The sequence below is a fragment of the Rhinatrema bivittatum genome, chromosome 9 (genome assembly GCF_901001135.1).
Source record: "Rhinatrema bivittatum chromosome 9, aRhiBiv1.1, whole genome shotgun sequence".
Classification (NCBI taxonomy): Eukaryota; Metazoa; Chordata; class Amphibia; order Gymnophiona; family Rhinatrematidae; genus Rhinatrema; species Rhinatrema bivittatum.
The window spans coordinates 82716279-82740691 of record NC_042623.1 but is presented as its reverse complement, the minus strand read 5'-3'; the positions used below and the strand labels follow the sequence as shown (position 1 = coordinate 82740691).

Here is a 24413-nt window from a genome sequence, read left to right as displayed (position 1 = left end):
ATTAGAGCTATGCAGGCCAAATAATGTTGCTTAGTTTTGTTTTATTGGGGGAGGGGTTCTCATCAGAATTCCATTTCAGTGGGGGCTTTTTTTTATTTTTGCTTTTAGCAGATAGTGCACAATATTCAGAAATCGTTCAGACTATTTGCAAAACAAAAGAAAATAAAAAGTTAAAATTTGTGATATTTGCTGTTATTTCATTTTAAGAAATGATACAGATTATGTTGTTTATCTTGTATATGTTGTTTCAAATAAAAGCATATCTCTAGTCTGTCTCATATTCTTCCCGTCTCTCCTTTCCTCTAGGGTACACCGTCTCAAGTCTCTAGGGACCTTTGTTTTCAGTTTTTCTGTTAAGTTAATCAAAATTTATCATTATTTAATACACAAACAAAAACAGAAGAAATCAGTAGAAACAAATGTCTCATCATTTTTCAGGTAAACATTTTTGTTCTTGTTGTAATAAACACTAAAAATTTCCAGGAAAAATATAAACTGAAAACAAAAGCCTCTACTCTCATCTCATATATGTTTTAGAACATACTCGACACCATTTTGATTGCTTTTTCCTGGACTGCTGCTATCCTATTTCTATCTTTTTTGAGATGCAGTCTCCAGAACTGAACACAGTACCCCAGGCAAGGCCTCACTAGTGCACAACAATCGGTGCAGTCAACTCGCAAAATTACATTACATACACAAGCTCCAGAAGGTTTAAATGAGGAACTCGATTGGGGATTGTTGATTTGAGGAATACAGAGTTACTTCTCAGCAACATCGTTTTGGATTGGAAGCACAGCAATTCTGCACCAAGGTTTAAAACCAGCCAGTACAGATCAGCGTTTAGTTGGGCAGAGCCTTTGACTCGCATAGAAGGTCGCGAACCGATTCAAATTTGGACAAACAACTGGTTATAGAAACTTCTAAAAAACTGATACACCAACAATGAATTTATAAAGAAACACCCCCTGAGGAAAGATCTGGGACTGGATCTGAAATGTGGCCACATCCGGTCATCATCTGATATCAGATAAGTCGGGACAATATATATATATTTATTGCAGTTGGTAACAAGCTTGTTTTTAAAAAAAAGAAAATTAAAAATGTTTTTCACTATTGGTGCATGCTACACATAAAATTAATAAACAGAATATGGATGGAGGAGGATCGTTTATGATTATAACATCTTGAGATCACCCGGTTGGGGCTGTAACATAATTATATGAAATCTCCCTCCATAAAAAGTTTTTGGAAGTAATTGTTTTGATCAAATATGTTTTCAACATATTAACATGGTTACCCTGTGAGGGGAATAAAATTGATGATAATTTCTTTTATAATAATTGGTTTTCATGCATAAGAGGTGATTTTTTTTGTATTTTTAGTTTGATATTTAAAACATGTTTCCGTTCCTATCTATACCAGCCAACTTTTAACCTTATTTGTGCCTTTTTATATACTGTTGTGATGGGGAATTAACTTAATGATGGTATAGAAAAGATTTTAAAATAAATAAATACATCGGCATGTAGACCTCTGAAAAGGTCCTGAGATGTGACTGTTCCACAAGTTTAGACTTGAGGAATGTTATGCATCCCGGCCATGCTAAGCCCATGCCTGGGCCTACTCACCCCAGGAATCCAGCTGCCAGCTCCGGTTCACCTTCGCTCGTGACAGTGGGCAGCTGCCTCCATCCCCGAGTGCCTGCAGCCACCTCTGCCACTTCTGACTCCTCCACAGTTCCTCCCTATGCTCAGCAGGTCTCCCCACGTGGGCCATGGAGTGACGCCACTATCCTGCTTCCTCTGGGCCCTAGCTTAGGTGTACGTGCGCGACTTGCACACTCTTAAAGGGGCCACGGCGGGAAAGTAGCCCGCAGCCCCAGATGATGACATCACTGAGCCTCTGTATAAAAGGCAGGGCCCAGCCACTTGTTCCCTGCCTTGGCAACAAGTCTGCATGATTGCTCTTGTGCTCATTGCTCGTTCCTGGTTCCTGTTCCTGTCATCGTTCCTGACTCCTGTTACTGTCATAGTTCCTGGTTCCTGTTCCTACTTGTTTCTTTGCCTCCTCCTTGTACCCGTGGACTGATTCTCTGACATTGACCCCTGCTTCGCCTGGACTACACTTGGACTGATTCTCTGGTATTGATCCCAGCTTTGTCTAGACTACGCTTGATCTGATCTGCTGGCTCTGACCTCTGCTTTGCTTCCGGTACCTTGCTGCCCTGCCGCCTGCCCTGACTCCAGCTTGCCTTGGACTCTCCTTCAGTATCCTATGGACGTGGCTTCTCAGGCTTCGGCCTATCTTTACCTGGATACCCCCTGCTCTACTCTGTTCCTGTTGGCGTCTGGGTCTCTGGAACCCTGCCTAGGCCCTCTAACACCTCTGCTGGTTCCTGGCGTACCCTTGTCTATATCAACTGGGAGTCATCATACGGAGGCCTGCCTAAGTCCAGCTGGCCCCGGCACCCAAGGTCTCAACCTGCGGGGAATGTGGGCTGGTATTGGCGAAGCTCCAGTTGGCCTCCGTCTCCTAACCTGCTCTGCCTCCCGACGGTGGGGATCCATAGGTCTGGCCCTGTGGGTAGTGTCAACCCCATCTCGGGCCAAGGGTCCACCATCAGCACTATGAGGAATATATGTGTTTTGTCCTTTTGTTCATTTACATCGCAGAAGATAACAGATACCTTGGTTTCTAATTTTAATTATATATATATATGTGTGTGTGTGTGTGTGTGTGTGTGTGTGTGTGTGTGTGTATGTGTAAATTTCACTGGTACCAAGTCAAATATACCCATGCTGGATTTAATGTGGTTCATATTCAGCCACTAACCAGCTAGGAATGTTAGCTGGATAAACTTATCTAGCTAATTTAGCAGGGATATTCAGCAGTGCATCCATGCTGCTTTATAGGGATGTGCACTGATTTTCTTTTCGGGTTGTTTACTGTCAAATTTCATTTTTCTAATGGTTCGGGAGGTAGTTATTTCATGTTTCCCTCATTCTGAAGTTAGTGCGCATTAATGGGGCTTAGTGCGCACTAACAAAAAATGCTACCAATAAGTTAAAAAGTGTCAATTGGGGGGCAGTTCATTAGCTAGAGGTATGATTCTGCATTCCCATTGGCTGTCTCTGTCTAGTGCGCACTAAGCCTGTAAATAAGAAAAGTATAGTTAGTGTGCACTAACGGGACTTAGTGCGCGCTAACATGAAATACGAAATTTCATGAAATTTGTCAATTTTTTTTTCGTTTTGGGGTGTTCCCAAAACACAATGAAATAGACAATGTCATTGCCATTGTCTATTTTGTTTAAAACAAATGCATATCCCCACCTTTATATACTTTGCTATCTTAAAGTTAGCTGGATAAGCTTATCCAATTAACTTTAAGACTGTACTTTGGGGGTCCTAAAGTTATCCAGTTAAATTTTGCTGGATAATACTGAAAATTGTTGTATGGCTAACTTAGCCAGATATTGCCTCTCCAGCTCAGAATATCCCTGGACCACCCCTGACATCTATATTGAGGGAAATGGGGGGGGGGGGGGGGGGGGGAAATCAGACTGTTAGCTAGACAAAAGCCAGGTTTTGAAAATCCTAAGTGCCAATCTTAGCCAGACAAATGTGCTGAATATCTTTGCAACATGAAGAAATGTTTAGTGTCAAAGATATCCAAATGTTCAGCCATTTATGCTATTACAGAACTTTACAGAATAAAATGTTTGCTTTTTTAGAGCAAGTACATCAGAAATGTTAGAGGCGACACAAGCAGGTTCTACAAGGAACAGCTTTCCTAAACTACAATGGTATTACTGCAATAGGGAGACTTCCTCATCATTTCCATGATGTATGCAGCAAGAGTGTGGTACTTTATAATACAGCAGCTCCATTCTCTGAAAAAGGGTATCCTTGCTCACTTCAGTTCACTGCTAAGGTGGAGGAATATATATAATTTGTGATGTCTATGCTAATATTACTCAAGAATGGCTTAACTGCATGCTTCTCATCTTCTTATAAGCCTTGTGATAAGAAAAGTCTACTTACCTAAGTTCTATACCTGTCACATTCTTTATCACAGACATGAAGAAATATTGGGCCCAATACTAAAAGCGTGTTCAGCACTCCACAGTCAAATAAGTCAGACTTAACTGGCTTTCTAGTGGTCCACTGAAAATCAGCAGCCGCTAGATAGTAAGCTAAGTCACTTATTCGGCTAGCGTTTAGCCAGTCAATTTGTGGAATGCAGTGGGTGGATCAGGGCGGCTCTACTTATCCAGTTATCTTAACCGGATAAGTAGTGATACTTGCTTTTATACTGTTAAGTTAACTAGATAAGTTAGACCAGCCATAGAGATTTTCTAACTTAGGCCTGGATTTTCCTACGGCGCAGAGCTCTTTGAATCGCACAATAACGGGGGAGCGGGGGGACAAAGCGGGGGGCGGGCCTGCGAAAGCCAGCAGCGATCACACCACCGCAGTGTTATTGCTGCCGGCTTTCGCACCCAATAGCGCCATCTTAAAAGGTGGTGCTATTGGGCGCGCTACTGGCAGCGATAAGGGTTCCTACCTTTTCGCAGCCAGTGATGTTTCCGCCACGTCTGCCCTGGTGCCGCCCCGACTCCTCCTCTTCCAGTGCCAATGCCACCCAGACTCCACCCAGATTTAGCTATCGCACACGAAATGTCCCTTTTCATGTGTGATAGGGTTAGAAAATGAACCCCTTAGCTGGATATAACTTATCTGGCTAAATAGAGAGATATATGCGGATATTCAGTGGCATACTCATGTCGCTGAATATCCCTTATAACTTAGTCAGATAAGTCATACCTGGCTAAGTTACTTAATCGACCAGCATTCAGTATAGAGCCCAAGATATCTGTGACATGTTGACATTTGTGCCATTTTGACATTTGTTACTACAGTATTTTAACCTTTCAATATTGTACACTTCAACTAAAATAAAGGGAATTATATCCAGAAAGTGGGAAAATAGACAACCCATCAAACAAAAGAATTCAGAAATATTCAAATTAGATCTCTCTGTGCAACTTTTTGTAAGGCCAAGAAGGTAATTTATAAGAACAATAAAATAAATATATAAATAAATAGATCTCTTGTAAGGTAGCTGTTTTATTGGACCTAGTTAAATAAAAGTCCATACTCTGTATGCATCAAAGGTTATTGTGCAAAACCATCCATGAAGGTATAGAAAATTCCTCATACCACCTACCACCAATACTGTTTCTTCCACCACCGTGTGCGATAGCTAAATCTTCACTCTGCTTCCTCTCTACCACCCCCTCAACACAGACCCTAACCTCCTGCCCTTCTAATTCAGACTCTCTCGACATACCATGCCATGGTGTCTAACCATGACTCCTCCTCCCACCAATGATTTCTCCTATCTTCAATTTGATTCCTTTTCTGCATCTCCTCCACCTCACTAACACCATTCTCCCTCCACCCTCCTGCCCTATCAACCAGCACGTTCCTTCTCCCATTGCCTACCTCCTCACCTTGTACCATTTCCCTTCTGCCTGTCACCCTCCTAGCTTCAACACACATCTCCCATTGAGTAACTCTACCCATGACTCACCCCCTCTTGCTTCCTACCATCCCACCTTTATTCCAACCATTCCCACCTCCCCTCCTGCCAATGACCCTTCCTCCAACATGTGCTACCCCTATACACCTTCTTCCGACCTGTCCAACAACTTACAACAGCTTATCCTCCATTCCCTGACATACATACTTGCTCATTCCCTAGGCCGTTTACCAACCAACTCCCAATACAAACAAGTACTCTGGCCTTATACCATTCTGGCTCTGCCCTTTAAATCTATCCTCTTTGCTGCTTGCTCCTCTCCCAAATACCATCCTCCCCATCACCACTCACACCTCTGACATACCAAATACCACGAAATAGCCCCTTCCAATTCCTTCCACAGTCCCACCCCATCTCCTGCTGCTGCTACTTGCTCCCAAACATCATGATTTCACTCTAACTCTTTCATTGACTTTCTTCCAACTCAATGGTATCTCTGTCCCATACACCCTTTATTACCCATTTTAACTAGGTGGCTATTTTTAGTTGCTTAGTAGAAGATAATTTTCACCCCAATGAATCTAGCTGGCAAACGTCTTAGTTAACCAGTTGGATATGTTTGAAAATCATGCTTCCTGGGACCCTGATGGTGTATGGTACCTTCAGAACCCACCCAGAGGGATAAACTTATTACTTGTTAAGTTCTGAACTGATAAATGTTAAAAAAAAAAAACAATAAAAAAAATTAAGCACTCTATGCACTGTGGCCAGTTGCAGTGAAGTGTGATATAGAGTAAACATTAACACCATCAAACAAAGTCCATAAACTGTAAGAGATCACAATCTTAATGAGAATTTCTTCCTTGTCCACTCAAAGCTTAGCACTTCTTCACTTCTCTTCTAAATACTTTAAAGGACATTTGTCGATAAAGAGAAGCAAAATTAGGCTAACATAGCCAATGGCAGCCCTCTGTATGATAGTCCTTTAAAACCCAGGGGCAGTGAAATAGGCAGGGATTTCAAAACCCTGTGTCAGGTTAGCCAGACAAACCCCTTTGAATAGAGATCTCAGAATAGGAAAAAAGCCTTAGTAAATCTGGTTATAGTAGTTAATAGGTGGCTAAACTACAGTGACTATGGGTGGTATACATTCAAATCTACAGTATTTCTTTGTAATGCAACTAGCCCAACAAAATAGGTGAGTTTTGTTTAAAGATTTACTTTTCTCAGTCACTCTCTTTGTTGATATTAAGTACAGAATTATGATTGCCCTGCTAGTCCACATGGATACATGGAATTAAGAGTTAGTAAATAAATTGTTGGTGATACCATTTTATTGCACTAACTTAAGACATCTCAAGAATATAAGAACATAGTTTCCATACTGTAGTATATTTTTTGGGGAGTATTTGAATGTTGAAGGGGCATCTTGAGATGTAAATATAAAAATGCAGGGGACTTTGCATTGGAGTATTGTAATACATGGGGTATCTGTGTATTGTCATATTGTGTCTGTTAGAGGGTATTTTATGTATGGATAACAAGGGGAGGTGTGGGCTTGTTTTTCTTGCTGATATGAGAGTGTTGGTGAGGTTTATGTAGTAAGCATGTAATATTAGGTTATAAGAACATAAGAAAATGCCATACTGGGTCAGACCAAGGGTCTGACCCAGTATGGCATTATGATTGGTATGTGAGGGATGAAGCATTTTAAGTGTTGTTTCTATTAGTAGGGGTGTATTTATTAAAGTTTGTGAATTTATTGGGATACATCTTTTGTCTCTTATAAAGCTATATTTAATATCTCAGTGATTTGTACATTAGCACTATTAATTTGATCTGATGATAAATGATATTAAAGAATGATTCCTTTGATGTGATTTAGCATATGCAATATTTAGGATCTAGCTTAACCTTCGTAGGAGAATGTACCTTATGGGTATCTCCCCAACATCATCTTCAGTGAACACCGAAAAAAATTTTAATTTAGTTTTTCAACTATGGCCTTGTCTTACCTAAGTGCCCCTTTCACCCCTCAATCATCTAATATTCCAACTATCTCACTCACAAGCTTCCTGTTTTAGATATACTGTATTTCAAAAAGTTTTTATTTCTTGCCTGTATGGCCAATTTATTTTCAAATTCTCTTTTTGGCTGCCTTATCAATGTTTTGCATGCTTATGCTTTCTCCTGTTTTCTTCAGATGGATCCTTTGTCCAAGTTTTGAAAGAAATTCTTATGGCTAAAATAGCCTCTTTCACCTTGCCAGGAATCATTTAGCCTTCTGTCTCCTTTTTAAATACATGGAATATATCTGGTCTGGGCTTCCAAGATAGTATTCTTAAACAATGTCTGCATCTGATGTAAACACTAAACCTTTTAGGGTTTTTTTCTATTTTCATCATTTTATCAGAGTTTTCCTTTTGAAAGTTAAATCCTAGAGCATTAGTTTTTTTAACATCCTCCCTCCAGTGATTAAGTCAATTTAAACACAATATGATCATTGTTGCCAAGTGGCCCTACTACCATTACCTCTCGCACCAAATTCTGCATGCAACTATGAATTGGGTCTAAAATATCTCCCCCTCTCATTGATTCCTGGACCGGCTGCTCCATGAAACAGACATTTATTTCATATAGAAACTTCACCTCTCTAGCATATCCTGATGTGACAGATACCTAGTCAATATTCAGGTAACTGAAATCTTTCGTTATTACTGTGGTACCAAATGTGTTAAGCATTTCATTATCTATCTGTTCAAGTTAGCCAGATGGATGGTAGTATACCCCCATGTCTACACTTTTTCCCAATTACACATGGAATTTCCACCCATAAAGATTCTACTGTGCATTTAGTCTCCTGCAGAATTGTTATCCGGTTGGTCTCTAAGTCATTCCTAACATAAAACGCCATTCCCTTTACCTTTACTATCCTCCTTTCTTTCCCCTCCCATCATCCCTCCCACTGCTATTTTTGCATCAATCAGCATTGTTTAATTATCTGTATTCTGTTTGAATCTTGTAAACCGTTGTGATGGCTGCACTGAATGATGGTATATAAAACTCAACAAATAAATAAATAAATTCCCCCACCAATTTGATTCACTTTACCATTGCGATATAACTTATCCAGCTAACTTTGGAGGTGAATTTAATAGTGCAGCTACACTTTCTCTATACAATTATATTGTTTTAGAGAAATTACCTGTAATATTTTACTGAAGTTATTATCTCTGGGTCCATTCCATCTAACATATGACAGTCTGATAGTACTGTTTCATTACTGTGTATATGAAATGTTGCATGGATTATCTACCTTGTTTCCTCCATTAGCTCAATGTTCTTCTTTTATCTCTAGTCTTTAGTAAATAGAGTTACACTATTCCTTCTCATTGTTGTGATTATCTATGGTATATGGTGTTGCAATTAAAAGGTTATTAAAATAAAAATACCAGGGGTAGTATCTTGGATTTGGGATAGGATCTAGACCTCTCCAGTGGTGACCCCTTAAGCATATATGGTATATATATATTTCTTCTATGGCACCCCATCTAACAAACACATACACTTCAGTGAGGTATGGTGGCCATACATAAAATAAAATCCTTTAAATGTATGTGGTGTATTTAATGTTAATTTAGCAATCATCCACAAGGGACAACAACTAATCTGTTGATAATGCTGGGTCACTCCCTTGTTTTAGATAAATCTTTGATTCATTTTTGGTGAGAAAATCTCTTATTTGGGATAAAAGTCTATAAATCAAAAGATGTGCTTATGGGTGGGTGAGAGGAAAAGAAAGACACATTAAAAAGTTACCTACCTCTCCTTTCTTTTGGTCAGACATATACACTTAAAAATTATCTACATTTTCTTTCATTTAGTCAGGCACACTCACTTAAAAATGATCTACCTTTCCAAAGCAGGTTCCAAAGAGTCTGATTCACTAAACTCTTTTCTTATAGAGATATCATCAAGCCCAAATGTCACCTTGACAAAACCATGAAACAGCAAAACCACTCATAATATACATAATTTCTTTCAATGGCAGATGGTCTAGGTCAAGCATTTTCAGCAGGCATAATTAATCTGCAGGGACATTGCGTTTTGTGAAGTTAAGACGTTAGTTACTTGTCAACTATATCTATAAAATTTGATAAATAGAAGCTTACCATGTTCTCTTGAGATCTGGGTAAATGCTTCTACACCACTTTCCCCATAGTTCCCTTCTGAAGCCAGTGTTGATACATAGTTCCATCCAAGGGCTGTCACAATATCGACCATGGCTTGGGCTTGATATGAATCAGGTGGAACCACTCGAGAGAAAAAGTCATACCTGGTGTTATCACTCAGTTCTGGCGCAGTAGATGCATAGCTTATTTGAGGTATCTGTGAACAAAAAGCAAAATAACTCATGCAGAAATAAGATAATTTCTAGCTATGCATTTTAACATCTGAAAGTTTTTTTAGTGGCAACATTAAAATAAATGGTACAGTGCTGTTCTTTAAATCCAGATAGATCCTGCTTTAGGTTGTGTTACTTATCAATAACATTTTCAAATACAATGCCTGTCAAGGTTTCCTTCTTTCAACACATACATATTCTTCTAACAACTATTTTCCCTAGATGTCATGACGTTTGAGATGCAATGTGAACAGTACCACAGTCTTTCATTCCATGCATGCATAGAGCAACCACAAAGCTCAGGACGAAAAGATTTGTATTGTCACAAAACAGGATAAAGGTCACATCCTGAATGAGCTTCATTCTTAAATGTTACTCTTCTGGATAAATGAGTAACATAAAAAGACATTTTTAGTTTACATTGTATTGCCTATTTTCCAATTTTTTTTTCTGCTTGAGGCAATCTCAGGATGTTGCAACAAATCAAGGATTTCCTTTTTTCCTGTGATACAGAAAGAAAAGATAATATACTCAGCCTTGATCTGAACATATCTTTGCAAGATAAGCAACTGTGTACTAGTGCAAGGTAGATTTCAAATGCTTCACTGTAATAGCTAGAAAATAAATCATAATTTCATCATGCCATTTTCAAAATCATAGTCTTATGGCTTAAGGAATCTGGGAGGACAATTTTTCAAAGTGATTTACATGGCGAAAAAGAGTTTTACCAACATTAACTGGCTGTCTGGAAAATTGCCCTCCCTCAATGTGGCTACAAGTCTACAAGTTGTTTAATGTAATGAGAGGAGCTGTTCCCAGTGGGCGTATTTAGGTCAGGGAAGAAAAAATGTGTGTGTGTAGACAACATTTTGAAATCTTCGAACAACAATCCACCCATAGAAAAAGCAGAAGCAAGTGATCACATATATTTTGTACCATCAGCAAGTTTCAAAACCATAAGTCTGTATACACAGCTGCTTTGAAAATAGGTGCAAAGCCCGAAGGTAAAAAAGAGACACAGTCTTTGCCCCAAGGCTGACAGTTTGAAAAGATTTATTTGTAATCCACCAGACGCACGATTCAAGAAAATTACAAGTGGGCCAGCTATTTTGACACTCATTTCCATCTTTATAAAAGTAAGACCTTGTCTAGTAGACTGTATGACATTGTGTAAGTAAGAAGAAAAATATTAACTATTATGATATTTTCCTTCTTACTTGCACAATAGAGCTGCTGAATCAAAAGTTAACAATTGTATAAACTTGAAAAATGTTACAGTAGGATTACAAAGGGGGTCAATTTTCAAAGGGTTTAGGAGCCTAATTTGAGGAGTCAGACATCTCAATCAGTCCCTTTCAGAAATGACAAGGGCTAGAGCTCCTAAATTTAGGGGTCTGTTTTCACTGGATTCCTAAAAAAGTGGGTGGCTCTGGGATGGAGAAAAAAGTTAAGCACTTAGAACTGATTCTCAGCAGTAGGCACTTAACTTAGGCACCAAAATCAAGGCCAATAAATACTGGGTCCCTAAATTTAGGAGAATTTTCAGCAAAAAGCATAGGAGCCAAGGTTTGGCTGAAAAGCTTCCTAAATTTAGATCCTAAATGAAGCACTGAGCTGTCATAAAATAACACAAAATGGGACTTTAGTCCTTTTTCCAAATCAACAGTTAAAACAATGTTACAATAAATTTTATTTTCCATACAGTCAATTCATGATAACTACAGTTCTATAGAAAAAGTAGAAGAAAACAATATTTGAGACCAGCAAATCTTTTTTTTTTTTACTACATGGTCATTCATTCAAATTCAAGACCCAGAAAAATTTACTGTGAAAAAGTTTTCATAGATTTTGGCAAATACAAATATATATCATATGTTTATAAATAAAGCAGCTCAAAGGCCCTGCATATGGAGGAAAAATCACATAATCTCCTTTAATAAACCATTTTAGACCAATTCCTGTTCACAACTGTACAGTACCTTATCAGCCTTTTTATAATATCCTTAAATCTCATTTTTCTTTTGCTGATATCATTGCGTGTAATTCAGTGACAGAAATATAAAGAGCATGGTTTGAATATTATCTTACAACACTGTTTAGAACGGCGGCATGTTTTTGAGGACTTAAAATTTGCAGTGATTGAGCAACCGAAGCCCTTTTCTTGGGGAGGGGATTTTGACAGACATCTGCTACAGCGTGAATTGAGATGGATTCATTGGTTCGATACTGTGGCACCTAAGGGCCTGAACAAGGAATTGGACTGGTCAGTGTTTTGACTGATCATATATACTGATTGATAGGAGGTGATGACGAAGAACTTTGGGCGGGATTGGGTTGTAATTGAATAATAACATTGAGTGTTCTGGCTTTTTGATTGGTTCAGATAGGCTGCGGATTGACATGAACAGTGACGTATTATTTCCGGTTAGGCTGGACTTTAAATCGGAAAAGAAAGCCTGGGTAACACTGAGCGTTTTTGGCGCCATTGGAAAATCGGCAAAAAAGAGAGTATAAAAGAGTGGGTACGTGATTTATAACTAATGGTGCCATAAGAGCTGATATCATTTGTGGCCCTATGTGGACGTGAGATGGTGGATTGACACTAGTAGGCACCTTATCTATTTATGATACCTGTCTCCTTATTTGCTTATATTGATTAATTTGTTTTTAATATATTTGGGAATATAGTTTCCATCTCCATATTATATTATTTCTATATTGGGAGAGGAGGTTTGACTTCTGTGTTGTGATTGAATATCATCTTACCAGAATGTAAGGGCAAGAAGTCAGACATGCTTGGCATACCTCTATTATTACAATGCCTAACTTAAAACCTAGTGAAACTAGCAGCCCAAAATTAGGGACTCAGCCCTAATAAATTTTCAGAAGGGCTAATTTAGGAGCCTAACTCCAAAATTTAGGAGGTCTATATTCAAATGCAATTTAGACAGATAACATAATAGTTATCCATCTAAATGGCATATCTGGCTATATTCAGCCCTATGCGGCTAAATTCTAGTTGGGTAATTAGATATCTGGCTAGAATTTAGCCAGATAAGTTGGGGGCATTTCAGGGGCAAGCAGGAGGCATTTCAGGGAGGAGAGGAGTTAGCCACATACATTAACCAGCTAACTCTGATATGTGGAGTTAGCCAGTTAACCTGTGCATCTAACTCTGGTCACACTGTAGGGTAGAGATGTAAAGAGAAAGAATTTTATTTTCATTTTTCTGATCCTTTTCAGGAGGCTTTTTGCCCACAAATTTCAGTTTGTGGATTGTTTGATTAATTTCATTCATGTGAAAAAAACAAATCAAACAATAAAAAAAGAACGGGCAAAAAATGAAAACGGGGCCTACCAAGGCCTCCTACATACCTGGATAAATGCCCTGGCAAGATCCCACCAGGCCCCCACTTACCCAGTGCAGTGGGGATCCGCCAATGAGGCCTAGGCAATGCCATACATCAAAATGGGACCGTCTGCTGGGGTAAATATGCGGGAGTTAATTAACTCCAGCGCAACCCCAACAGACGGCATCAGTTGAAGAAGAAAAGAAGAGGACTCCGGACCTGCTCCGAGGATTGGGCTCTGGGCCTGGGCCTGACCCTAGGCTGAAGCCCAAGTGTTGGACCTGGCTTCTACACTGGATTCCAGCATCGGACCTGGGTCTGAGCTGAGTCCCTGGTGTCGGGTCCCAGCCTCTGAGCTAGGCCACGATATGGGACCTGGGTCTGGGCCCTGGCCTAGGCCGAGGCTCAGGCAGCAAGACCCAGCCTGGCTGCTTCCATGGATATCCGACAAATCAGGTAAGTTTGTTCGGGGGGGCTCGGTCAAGATCCTGGCATTGGCTTGGGCCTAGGACGAGACCCTAGCATCGAGCTTGGGCCTAGGCCATGGCCCCTACTTTGAGCCTCAGCCTGTGCTCTAGGCAAGGACTTGGCCTCAGGCCTAGTCCTAGGCCTGATGCATTCATTTAAATGAATGCAATGGATATGGTTTGTTTCATTCATGGGGTCTCCCGATTCATTTTGAGGCCCTCGAATGAAACAAATAGGCCTTATTCATTGCCATGTTGTGCATTCATTTTAAACTAATGCACATCCCTACTGTGGGGCTGTCCTAAATTTATCCAGTGTTGTGTGATTGTTTAACTTTCTGCTTAATTGTATATCCTAGAGATATCCAGTTAAGTAGTGCTCAATATAACAAAACAAAAAAAATCAAAAGGCCCGCAGTTTCAGGTGAAAATGCACAGAAATTTAGAATCAAAACTTAGGATCCTGAATTTAAGTCTGCTATTCATTTGGCTAGAGTTAGGGTGTTAAATTAGGTTTTTAGTGCTAAAAATCAGTGCTAAGCACCTAACTGTTTTTGCTTTAATTCCATAGCCACACACTTTTTAAAATCCTAAGTTTGGTATCACAGTAAAACTAGGAGCTTACATTTAGGAATTCAGATCTAGAAAGTTTTCAAAAGGGCCAATTTAGAAGCCTAACTCACAAAGTTAAGCACTAAACCCTTTAAAAATGGCCCTCTTGATATAGATAGTCAATCAGCAAGCATCATCAGTTCCCTTACTGTGCTCTGTTTGAGAGAAAAGTGACAGACTAGTCTGATGACTGTATGCATCCATTCTAGGGTATGCAAACATTGTAACACTAAAAGCCCCTACCCACTGGTGATCTGTTTTAATAAATTCCATCATGTCACTGGTATTGAAATAAATATGCCAATGGAAGAGTGAGATGGAAGGTTCTTCCTCGAGAGATACTTGGGGCCAGAACAAGTAGAAGTGGTGATGATCAGAGGCATAGGATGAGGACCAGAAACCCTTCTTCCAAGCTGAGAAAGGATTTTTGTTTCAGAGGTTGAAACCAGCCAGAAAGGCAGAGATGGCTGAGAAGGTGGAATAACTGCTCCCATCTCTACTGTCTTAGCATGATAAAAAAAGGCATGGAGGATCGCAGTAGCAGTAGAAGTGAGATAGGACTAGGAGAGCATCAGCCAAAAGCATCACATTAGTCCATATTATTCGCAGCTAGCACCAGAATTAGTGGAATGCTTGAACTTCCTTAAAATAAATCTCCCTCTGTAGGATTTCCCTAAATTTCCATGCAAGAGGCAGGAGGACTGAGTGTACAGTTACACTGAAGCAATGCACACCCTTCAAGGCTTCTGCAACTTTATGTGCTGTCACCAGTTACCTCTCTTTCTGCTACGGCCTGGCCTGCTTCTTATGCCCTGCCTCTCTCCTGGATCAGCACCCTGCTGTGTTCTTAGGCCACCACTACTGCTGCCCAACCTGTCCTGCCCCTTTCCTAGTTATTCTAGGGGGTTTTAGCTCCCCAGCCCAAAAATGTGTAAAAAAAAAGAAAAAGAAAAGCCTGTCTCCCTGCCTCTCTCTGGATGTCTTGGGATCTTTGAGACTTGCTGCAGCTGTTGCTGCAGCTTTCTACTCGCAGCTACTCCTTATGTCTTCTCTTCTGATCAGGAACTTGCTGTGTGGGACTTCTGTTGCTGCCTAGCCTGATAATCCTGCCCTGCTTCTCTCTTGGTTCGACACCTTGTTCTGTTGATGCCACTTTTCTTGCTGCCTCACTCTATACTCCGTGTCTTGGGGTATTGATACCACTCATCTTGTTTTACCCCTTGCTCAGGTTCTTGGGGTGTTGATGCCACTGTGCTTGCTGCCATACCCCTCACTCTATGCTTTGGGGTATTAATGCCACTCATCTTGCTGCCTTACCCCTCACCCTATCCCTTGGAGTATTGATATCATTGAGCTTGCTTCCATATCCCTCACTCCGTTATTTGGGGTGCTGATGCTACTGCTTGTGCCACTTTATACTCTCTGAGTGTCTTGAGGTCTTCATGCCACTATTTTTGCTGCATTGCCCCTCTTTTGATGCCTTGGGTTTTCACACTATTGTGTTGGTACCCTTCACCTCTCTCCTGGTGCCTTGGGGTGTTCATGTGCCACATTTGCCCCTTTTTTGGTTCCTCTGGGTCTTCATGCTATTGTTGTTGGCTCCGTTTGTCCTCTCTTGATGCCTTAAGGTGTTCATATGTTGCCTTTGCCTCTCTTTTGTGTCCTGAGTTGTTCATACCACTACTATTGATGCTTTTTGTCTCTCTGAAGGCACTTTGAGGTGTTCTCACTACTTTTTATTCTTTGCCCTTCTCACAGTGCTTTGGGAGGTTCATGACACTGTTATTGCCAATTTTCCTCACTCTTGTCTTGAAGTGCTGTTATCTCTGATGCTGTTGCTTGCCTACAGGTTTCATTAAACTTGGAAGGAATATCCCCAATATGAGAGTCCAAAATAGGATGCATTGCTTTCCCCATTGACTTTAATGGACTTGAAAGAAACAAGATCACACATGAATGGAATAAATTTGTGAAACAAAATGAAACAAAAAATAGCAATCAAATCAAAATAGCAAACTGAACCAAATTTATTTCTGTGCATCATCTCTAATTAAAAGGAAGCAGCCAAGATTTTTAAATAGAAGTTAAGTTTGACACATACGGTAAAGTCAGAAAAACCTGAAAATAGTCTCAGCCACATGACACTTTCTGCCTTATCAGTAATTCTACTCATCAAGGATGCCCTTTTCCTTCCCAAACAATACATCATTGTTCTCCCCAAATCAGAGCCTTCATTTTCTACTTCATTTATACCTTCTGCACAATATAGCATAAACCATCCAAAGGCAAGGAGATGCCAGGGTAAGGGGCACCTGGAAACTAGCTACCTGCCTAGGACATTAGAGGGGTAATTGTCAGTCTACATGAATTTTGCAGCATATAAACACACATAAATTATACCAATTATCAAAGCAGACTTGTCTGCATAAATCAACTTTGAAAATTATCCCTCTTATTATTCTTCCACATATTAAAATGCACGGGTTAAATTTTAAGGGAAATTCATGTATCTGCTTTTCAAAATCAATCTGCGCGTAAATGCAAACTCCACCTAGAAGCTGTCCCTTAGAATGCCTCGCCTCAATGCACTTAAAATTAGGCACATACTGGATATATATGCATGAATGTATATGCACATTGGTTGGCAATTTTTAAAGGGGCATTTCTTCAGGTAAAGCACTGTTTTACCTCCAGAATTCCCTTTGAAGATTACCCTCTAGGAGCACACTAGGATCACATCTCAGTGAGTAAGAGGCTTATTCCATAGAAGCACATCAGCACCTTCTCCCTTGGTGCAGAGATATTGGATGTTCAGGAGTATGGTAAGCAGTCATGTCATCCAGGAAGCAGTGGGCACACCTTCCCACAAAGGGCTCATTCGTGACAGCTGCACTTCATCTCACTCTTGAACTTGAGTCACTACAGGATATGATTTCAGATTTGTCTCTATCAGATATAACATGTACCCAAACTATGCAATCTTAAATTAGACTAGCGCAAATAAGGCCAAAAAAGTGGAGTCTCACTTGCTCAGCCTCATGTGTGTATTTAATTCAAAGGATTCACATGCAGAGTTTGAAGAATTCTTCCAGAACTTACCAGAAACTAAATTTAGGTGTCATACACTCCCTCCACTGCCTCTCCTTCCTCCCCCCACCAATAATTTATCTTGAGGGGGCAGGTGGCAGGAGCACAAAGATGAGTGCTTTTCTTCCTAAGTAAGTGCACACAGCCCCACCCTACCTCCATGCAGGTTTTTCCTCCTCACTCATTTTCCTTTCTCTGTTCCTCATCTTCTCTCTCCTCAGCTCCTCCATTTTTCTTCTTCTTCAATGTTTCCACTTCTTTTCTCTCACCCTTCAATCTCTTCCCTCACTCCCCCTTATACTCTTTTCTCTTCCCACCCCCAGCCATCTCTCTGAAGCCAATGTATGAACAAGAAACATTCTTCACAAATAGTGATTCATGCAACAGATCGCTGAATAGTGCATGTTAATTGTGACGACATGCAGTATTTAAGAGTTTTGCATATAAAGCGATGTTTACAAACAATTTCACTTTAGCAAATATTGCCTCCGGTACAAACTTACCTATTTACTAAAGGCTTTCTCCCATTTTGGGGTGAATTTTAAAAGCCCGGTGCATGCCAAAACAGGGAGCTATGCAGATTTTAGAAGGCGTCCGAGTACATGCGTATCTCCTGGTATGCACACAAATAAGAAGTTGCAAAAAAGGGGTGGAGAATGGTCAGGGAGGGGCATGGGCGGGACATGGGCGTTCCGGAACTTTTACATGAAACGTGCACGTAGTATTTACACGCACAAGTGCGCTGGGGTCCCCTTCCGTGTAACTTTATTTCTGCTATGGATGTTGTATAAGTATTAAATTAAAAATTCTAGGCTAGTTAGCGGGGTTTTAAGGGTTGGTGCCATCAGGGTAAAAGGGAGGCTATTTAACTAGGGGGGGTTATGAAGACCTAACCTTTACCTGGACAAACTGTGAATGAACTAGGAAGCTGGTAATTGTATTGGCGTGTGTGTCTACTAAACCTCTCCCACTCATGCACGCGTCCATATAAAATTGTACGCGTGTACAGCCTATTTTATACCATTCGTGCATATACATGAGTATGTCATAATATGGCCACGTCCTTTGTCTCGAGCCAGCATTTGCACGTAAATGTGTGCCCGTGCGCCGAAAGCAAAGTTTCTATCCCTGTGTCTATGGAGAAAATGCTTAATAAATATGGCCGTAGATTGGGGCCAGGAAAAATACCGACTATATCCCAACTGCCAATGAGAAGGTGTGAGCTAAATATAAATTTTTAAAAAATAAATAATATCACAATTTCACATGTTCTCTGCTATATGCAAAATTTTATACAAATTCTGAGCTGCCTGCTCCCCACCAGCACCCAGCACCAAGGCCACCTGATGCTGATGTCAATGGAGCATTGGGGGCCTTAAAAGGAGAAGTTCTGTGGTGAGGAGCAAGCTGCCTGCCCCCCTCCAGCACCCGGTCCCGAGGAAGGGACGCTGGAGTACCGAGGCCAACCAACGCTGATGACATTGGAGCATCGGGGGTCATAAAAGGAGGCATCCTGCAGTGAGGAGCAAGCTGTCTGCCCCCCACCAGCACCCTGTCTCGAGGAGGAAGCACTGGAGCATTGTGGCCACCCGACGCTGATATCATCGGAGCATCAGGGGCCTTAAAAGGAGGCATCCTGAGGTGTGCTGTTATAATTAGTGAGGTTTGGGTGGACTCTTGGACACTGTGGCAGCTGACCACACCCATGGGGGGGGGGGGAAGTTCTGTGAGGGCCACAGGTCAGGCTCAGCTTAGGACACACAAACACAGAGATTGATCTTTTATTAGACAATATGGTGAAGCCACCAAAGGTGGCAGTAGTGAGCAGCAGAAGTAGCCCAGCTGGGCTAGTATCCCTCAGGCGCTGGAACAGCGACTCCTCCGGTAGCAGTGCCTTAGTGGAAAGAACTGAGAATAATGAGTACAGTGGAATATGCACAAAGCCCCAGTATGGAGAACCCCAGGATAGGTAGAGCAGGCCCTCGAGGAGCGAGTACCTGATCCCTGAGAGGCTTGAAGGTAATGTACTCACACAGCGGTTCCACGTAGGAGATGGCACCAGGGCTGGAACGGAGGCAGGCCCTCAAGGAGCGAGTACCTGGTTCCAGGGAACAGCTCCGAGGTGAAGATGGTAGTACTCACTGGTGTTGAAGATAGCGAATCCTTCCAGGCAGAAGAGAAGGTAAAAGCAGGCAGTGAGTCAGGGAACATGGTCCCTCGAGGAGTGAGTACTGGTTTCCTGATAGCGACCTGAAAAGCAAGTGAGGCCCCCGAGGAGCGGGTACCCCGTTAGTGTTAAGAGTCCAATGGAAGATTTGAGAGGCAGAGTAGCTGGGTACGGAGAGTGAATCCTATCCGTAGAATTACCCCTTGCTAACTCAAAGGCTAGCAAACATCGTAGGCTTTAAATATCTGGGCAGTGTGACTTCATCACAGGGAGACGCCCCTGAGGTTCGCGCCAAGTAGGAAATAAGAGTGAGGGCCGCGCGGCACGTACGCCCTAAGGTACCAGCAGAGCATGGCAGAAGGCATCATTCAAGCCGGTCCAGGCACGCCGGAGAGGATGGCAGGCAGACGCTGCGGCAGCCAGAGGTCCATCCATAGCGAGAGGAGGTGCAAAGAAAGAAAGGTAGACGGAGTGAAGCCGTCGGGAAGGGACGGTTGCAACATGTGCCTCCTCTGGCATGCCGAAGCCACAAGCCAAAGGGGTGCGCCCCTTATGAAGATTTTTTCCTTATAAGAGGGCAATGGCGAAATGGAGAAGAAAAGGAAAGGGAGGCCTCCTTATATCCATCAAACCTCCAGCTCAACTCCTGTAAGTAGCCCCATGGATTGACACATGGTTTCTAGTTCAACACTGCCCAGTAATATGAGTACAGAACTCGAAAGGGTCTCCTTATGTCTAGAAGCGAGATCTTCCCCTCGAATTCCATCAGGTTCAATTTTTCAGCAAGAGATTAATTTTGAAAAATCAGGAGGTTGTACTTCTCGATTAGTGGACACTGATGCATCGACAGGTTTACAGGTGGGACAGTTAGATATTGTCGTGGGCTCCTCCAGCTATCTCCCCGGCTGAGCATAATTTCTTCTCCCAGATCTTTGCAAACCATCCAGGCACCATAGCACTGCTGAAACCGCTGGTATCTGACGCAGTCCCAGTAACTCTGGCGTCTCTCCAAAACAGTTATTGGCAAGCCTTTTAAGCCAGGTACAAATCTTGGCCTGGGCTAGTCCCCCTAGCAAGGCCCTTTTTCCAAAGCTTCAACAGGTAGGGAAAACAGCAGTTCTTCCCCTCCCCCTCCAAGCAGGGATTTACAAACAAAAAAAAACAAAGAACAGTTTATTATTAGTTCCAGTCTATTCCCCATTTCTTAGGGTTGTGCAGTAGTCTTTCTTCTAATATCTCATCACTGAAAACTACATTCCCCCAACTTCCGTAGCCAAATGTCTGCTGTCAGGCTTCCATCCTAGCCATGACAGCCCTGTTTGGGGATCCAGCACAACTCGCCCCTTCTCCCCTATAGTTGTGCAATAAGCAATGCTTCACCTCTACCACCCAAGACAATCAGCACTGTCCTTAGTTAGTGCCTTTTGGGAAAACAGGTAAGACAAACACTGCTTCCCTGCAGGTTTTTTGTTTCTTTTCTCAGTTCAGTTTTACAATACTTCCCCACTTACTCTATCTCCATGCTGGATAAAGACGAATCTTCTGTGGGTATCTCCCAGTCCATCTCCTCCTCCCCTTCAGAGAAACTTCTCTCTTCCTTTTCCTCTTCACTCAGGGACACACCCTCTCCTTCCCACAGCATGGATTCAGCTGAATCTAATTCCCCCAGATCACCTTCAGCAGCCACTTCAGCCTCATCCTGGTCACGAGCCTTCCACTGCTGCTCTGGAACTCTGGGTATTGTAGTTCTTACAGGTTGTCTAAACGCCCCCTGCTGTTTCACCTTGGGATAGTTTGACAACTGTTTAGTTTGGACCCGCTTACTGTCCCTCCAGGATAGAAGCCTGTTGCTCTTCTCATTACAATATGGGGAAGTTAATTGTTCCAATACCGACCCCCAGTTCAATTTCCATCTAGAACTGGGTTGGTGGAATCGGAGTCTTTGTCTGTCCCAGGACAAATATCACTTAAAGATATTTGGAAGGTGGTTGTGGGTATTGATTCTAAACTTTCAAATACTGTCACTCAGGTATGTAAATTTTCTAAAGATACTGCCTGTAAATTAAAGGAAGCTGATACTAGGATTTCAGCTATAGAATCAGTGCTAGCTGTGCAATCACCTTCCATTTCTAAATTGCAGTCAGTGTCTACGGCACGGATTAAGAATAGTATTCTTTTAAATTCTAAATATGGATTATTAGAAAATAAACTTAGGTCTAATAACCTTTGTATATTGAAATGATCTATTTCTCACCTGATGTCAGGTGAGGATTACTTTAAGAAACACGTGGTTGAAGTACTGCAATTCCTTCCTGAGAAGAAATGTTTGATTAATGATTGCTATTATATACCTGATAAAAAGAGGGTTGCGGGCAGTGGGACAGAAGAAGTAGAAATTCTGCTCCCTATCCCATCCCAAACCTCTCTCCTTTATTACAGCCTTCTGATGACAGCGTCTCCACTAGAGCCGCTTTTGTAGTTTCTTTTGCATTGACCTCTGACAGAGAGAGATTTTTCAAGCAGTACTTTTAAATTTGAGTCTATTTTGTGGTCATAAAGTTTTGGGTTTTCTTGATGTTTCTAGAGAAACGCAGATCAGTGCCTTGCTTTACTTATGGTTCCCATGGAAATATATTATAACATATCAGAAGAACAAATTTGTTTTTGTAGATCCATCTCATTTGGAAACCTTTTTTAGTGGATAAAACTGTTGGGTAACTAATAGTTCTAGGAAATTGTTAGAGAGACTTGAAGCAGGCTGCTTCAATTATGGGGCCTATAAGCATTATTGGGGTTTAAGAATTTCTTTTTTGTGTGTGTGTACCGATGGATATATATGTATTGGTATATATTCTCTTTTTAATTTTTGTTTATTCACGCTCTTTGTAAAATGAATTAAACTAATAAAGAATTATTTTAAAAAAAATTGTATACAAATTCAAAATGAACTGTTGTATTGCAATATTATGCAAAGCAGCTCATTACTTCTGAATACTCCGAAAACCAGTGGGTTGTTTTCATAAAAAAGAAAAGTCCTTGTCAATGAGATATAGTTAACTTTTTTGCAAAAAGCTTTCTGCACAATTTTTTCACCTAGCTCATTTCCATGGATAGAAAAATTGCATGCAAATTTGATTTGCAATAAATACTGCAGCTAAATACTTCACCATCTCTATCTCCCATGCCTATATCATGCCCAAAGTATCTACCTCCTCCTTCAGGGTTGGAGAAACAGGCTGTTCCTCATGAACCTTAACTGGGGTAAAAAATGCCTGCTGTAAAAATCCACTTGAGTGTATTTTTCAAGCCCTGCACATGGATTTGACATAAGACAGAGTTTCTCATAGGGATGTGCAGACCAAAAGTTTAAGTTCATAAGTCCATAAGTCGAAAGGGGGTCCCATTTGCGGTCAATATGGACATATGGAGAATTCCATAAGTTGAGTCTATGTCCATATGTGCAAATAAAAATTTAAACCCCTCACCCGCCTTAATCCCCCCCCCCCAAGACTTACCAAAACTCCCTGGTGGTCCAGCGGGGTCAGGACGCCATTCCTGAACTCCTTTGCAAGGAGCACATGATGTCGGCGTCACGTCGGAGTGACGCGGCATCACGTGATTCCCCTCAGGTTCGCTCCCGGACCCCTCGTTGGGCTCAAAAGGCACTTTTGGACAGCTTGGGGGGGCCTCCTGACGCCCCCAAGCTGGCCAAAAGTGCCTTTTGGGCCCAACGAGGGGTCCGGGAGCGAACCCGAGGGAAATCACGTGACGTCGGCGCCACGTCAGAGTGACGCGGCGTCACGTGATTCCCCTCGGGTTCGCTCCCGGACCCTCACGGAACTTTTGGCCAGCTTTGGTAAGTCTTGGGGGGGGGATTAAGGAGGGTGAGGGGTTTAAATTTTTATTTAGATCAACAATCGCGATTTACAACGTATTCAACATAGCTATGTTGAATAAGTTGGAAATCCGATCGTTTAAGCCTCATCTTTTTTTAAGTTAAAAAAAAAAAGTAAGTTGCGTTTTCCATTTAAGTTCAAAACGAATGCACACCCCTAGTTTCTCAACCCTCTCCTGGAGGCACATCTAGCCAGTCAGGTTTTCAGGATTGCCACAATGAATATGCATGAGAGAGATTTGCATACATCAGTTCTCCCATGCATGCAAATCTATCTCATGCATATTCATTATGGATATCCTAAAAACCAGGCTGTTTCCGGTGTGCCTCCAGGAGAGAGTTGAGTAACACTGACATAAGATCACACATCCTAATCTTCTTATGTTTAAAGCCCTTTATTGACATCATTATCCTCAGAAGTATGAACAGAATAACTGGGCAGAGTGCATGGGCCAGATGGCCTTCTTCTGCCGTCATTTACTGTCTTACTATGTTATTCATGTTTTCAGCACTATGGCATGAAAAGGTCCCTTTACAATTTTCCTCCTGCAGTGCCACCCTTATTTTCACAAAATAGCATCTCATGCCACTGCTCTCATGTGATTTCCTTCAATGCCTGACTTATCTGTAAAACAATGATGGTGGAAAGGCCAACTCAGTTGGTGTATCCAAGCCATAACATTGGTCCCAAGGAGTCATCCTGTTCAGCCCCAGAGGTATTTCTCTTTGCAATGTTCCTTTTGATGTAACTGTTGCACCCTCTGACCAAACCGGCACAGTCCCCCGCGGTCCCTGACGTCACGCCGATGGCCTGCTCACCTCCGGACCTCCCGTGCTGCTTCCCTGCTGCCTGGCCTCCACTCCTTCAGCGCTAGGTATCAAT

The 24413-nt window shown here is 41.6% G+C and overlaps 1 protein-coding gene across 3 annotated transcripts in view; it reads right to left on the bottom strand.

Moving 5' to 3' along the window:
• Positions 1-24413, bottom strand: part of GRM8 (glutamate metabotropic receptor 8) — a 1288815-nt gene that overhangs the window by 977850 nt on the left and 286552 nt on the right. The window contains exons 1-2 of one of the 3 annotated variants that reach the window (XM_029616205.1): positions 21147-21270; positions 9720-9936 (exon numbers count right to left, since the gene is read on the bottom strand). In XM_029616205.1, coding sequence (XP_029472065.1) covers positions 9720-9831 — 112 coding nt within the window. In that variant the 5' untranslated portion in view covers positions 9832-9936; positions 21147-21270. Of the gene's footprint in view, positions 1-9719; positions 9937-21146; positions 21271-24413 lie in introns of those variants that run through there. The other 2 variants (XM_029616207.1, XM_029616204.1) reach the window with 2 other exon arrangements.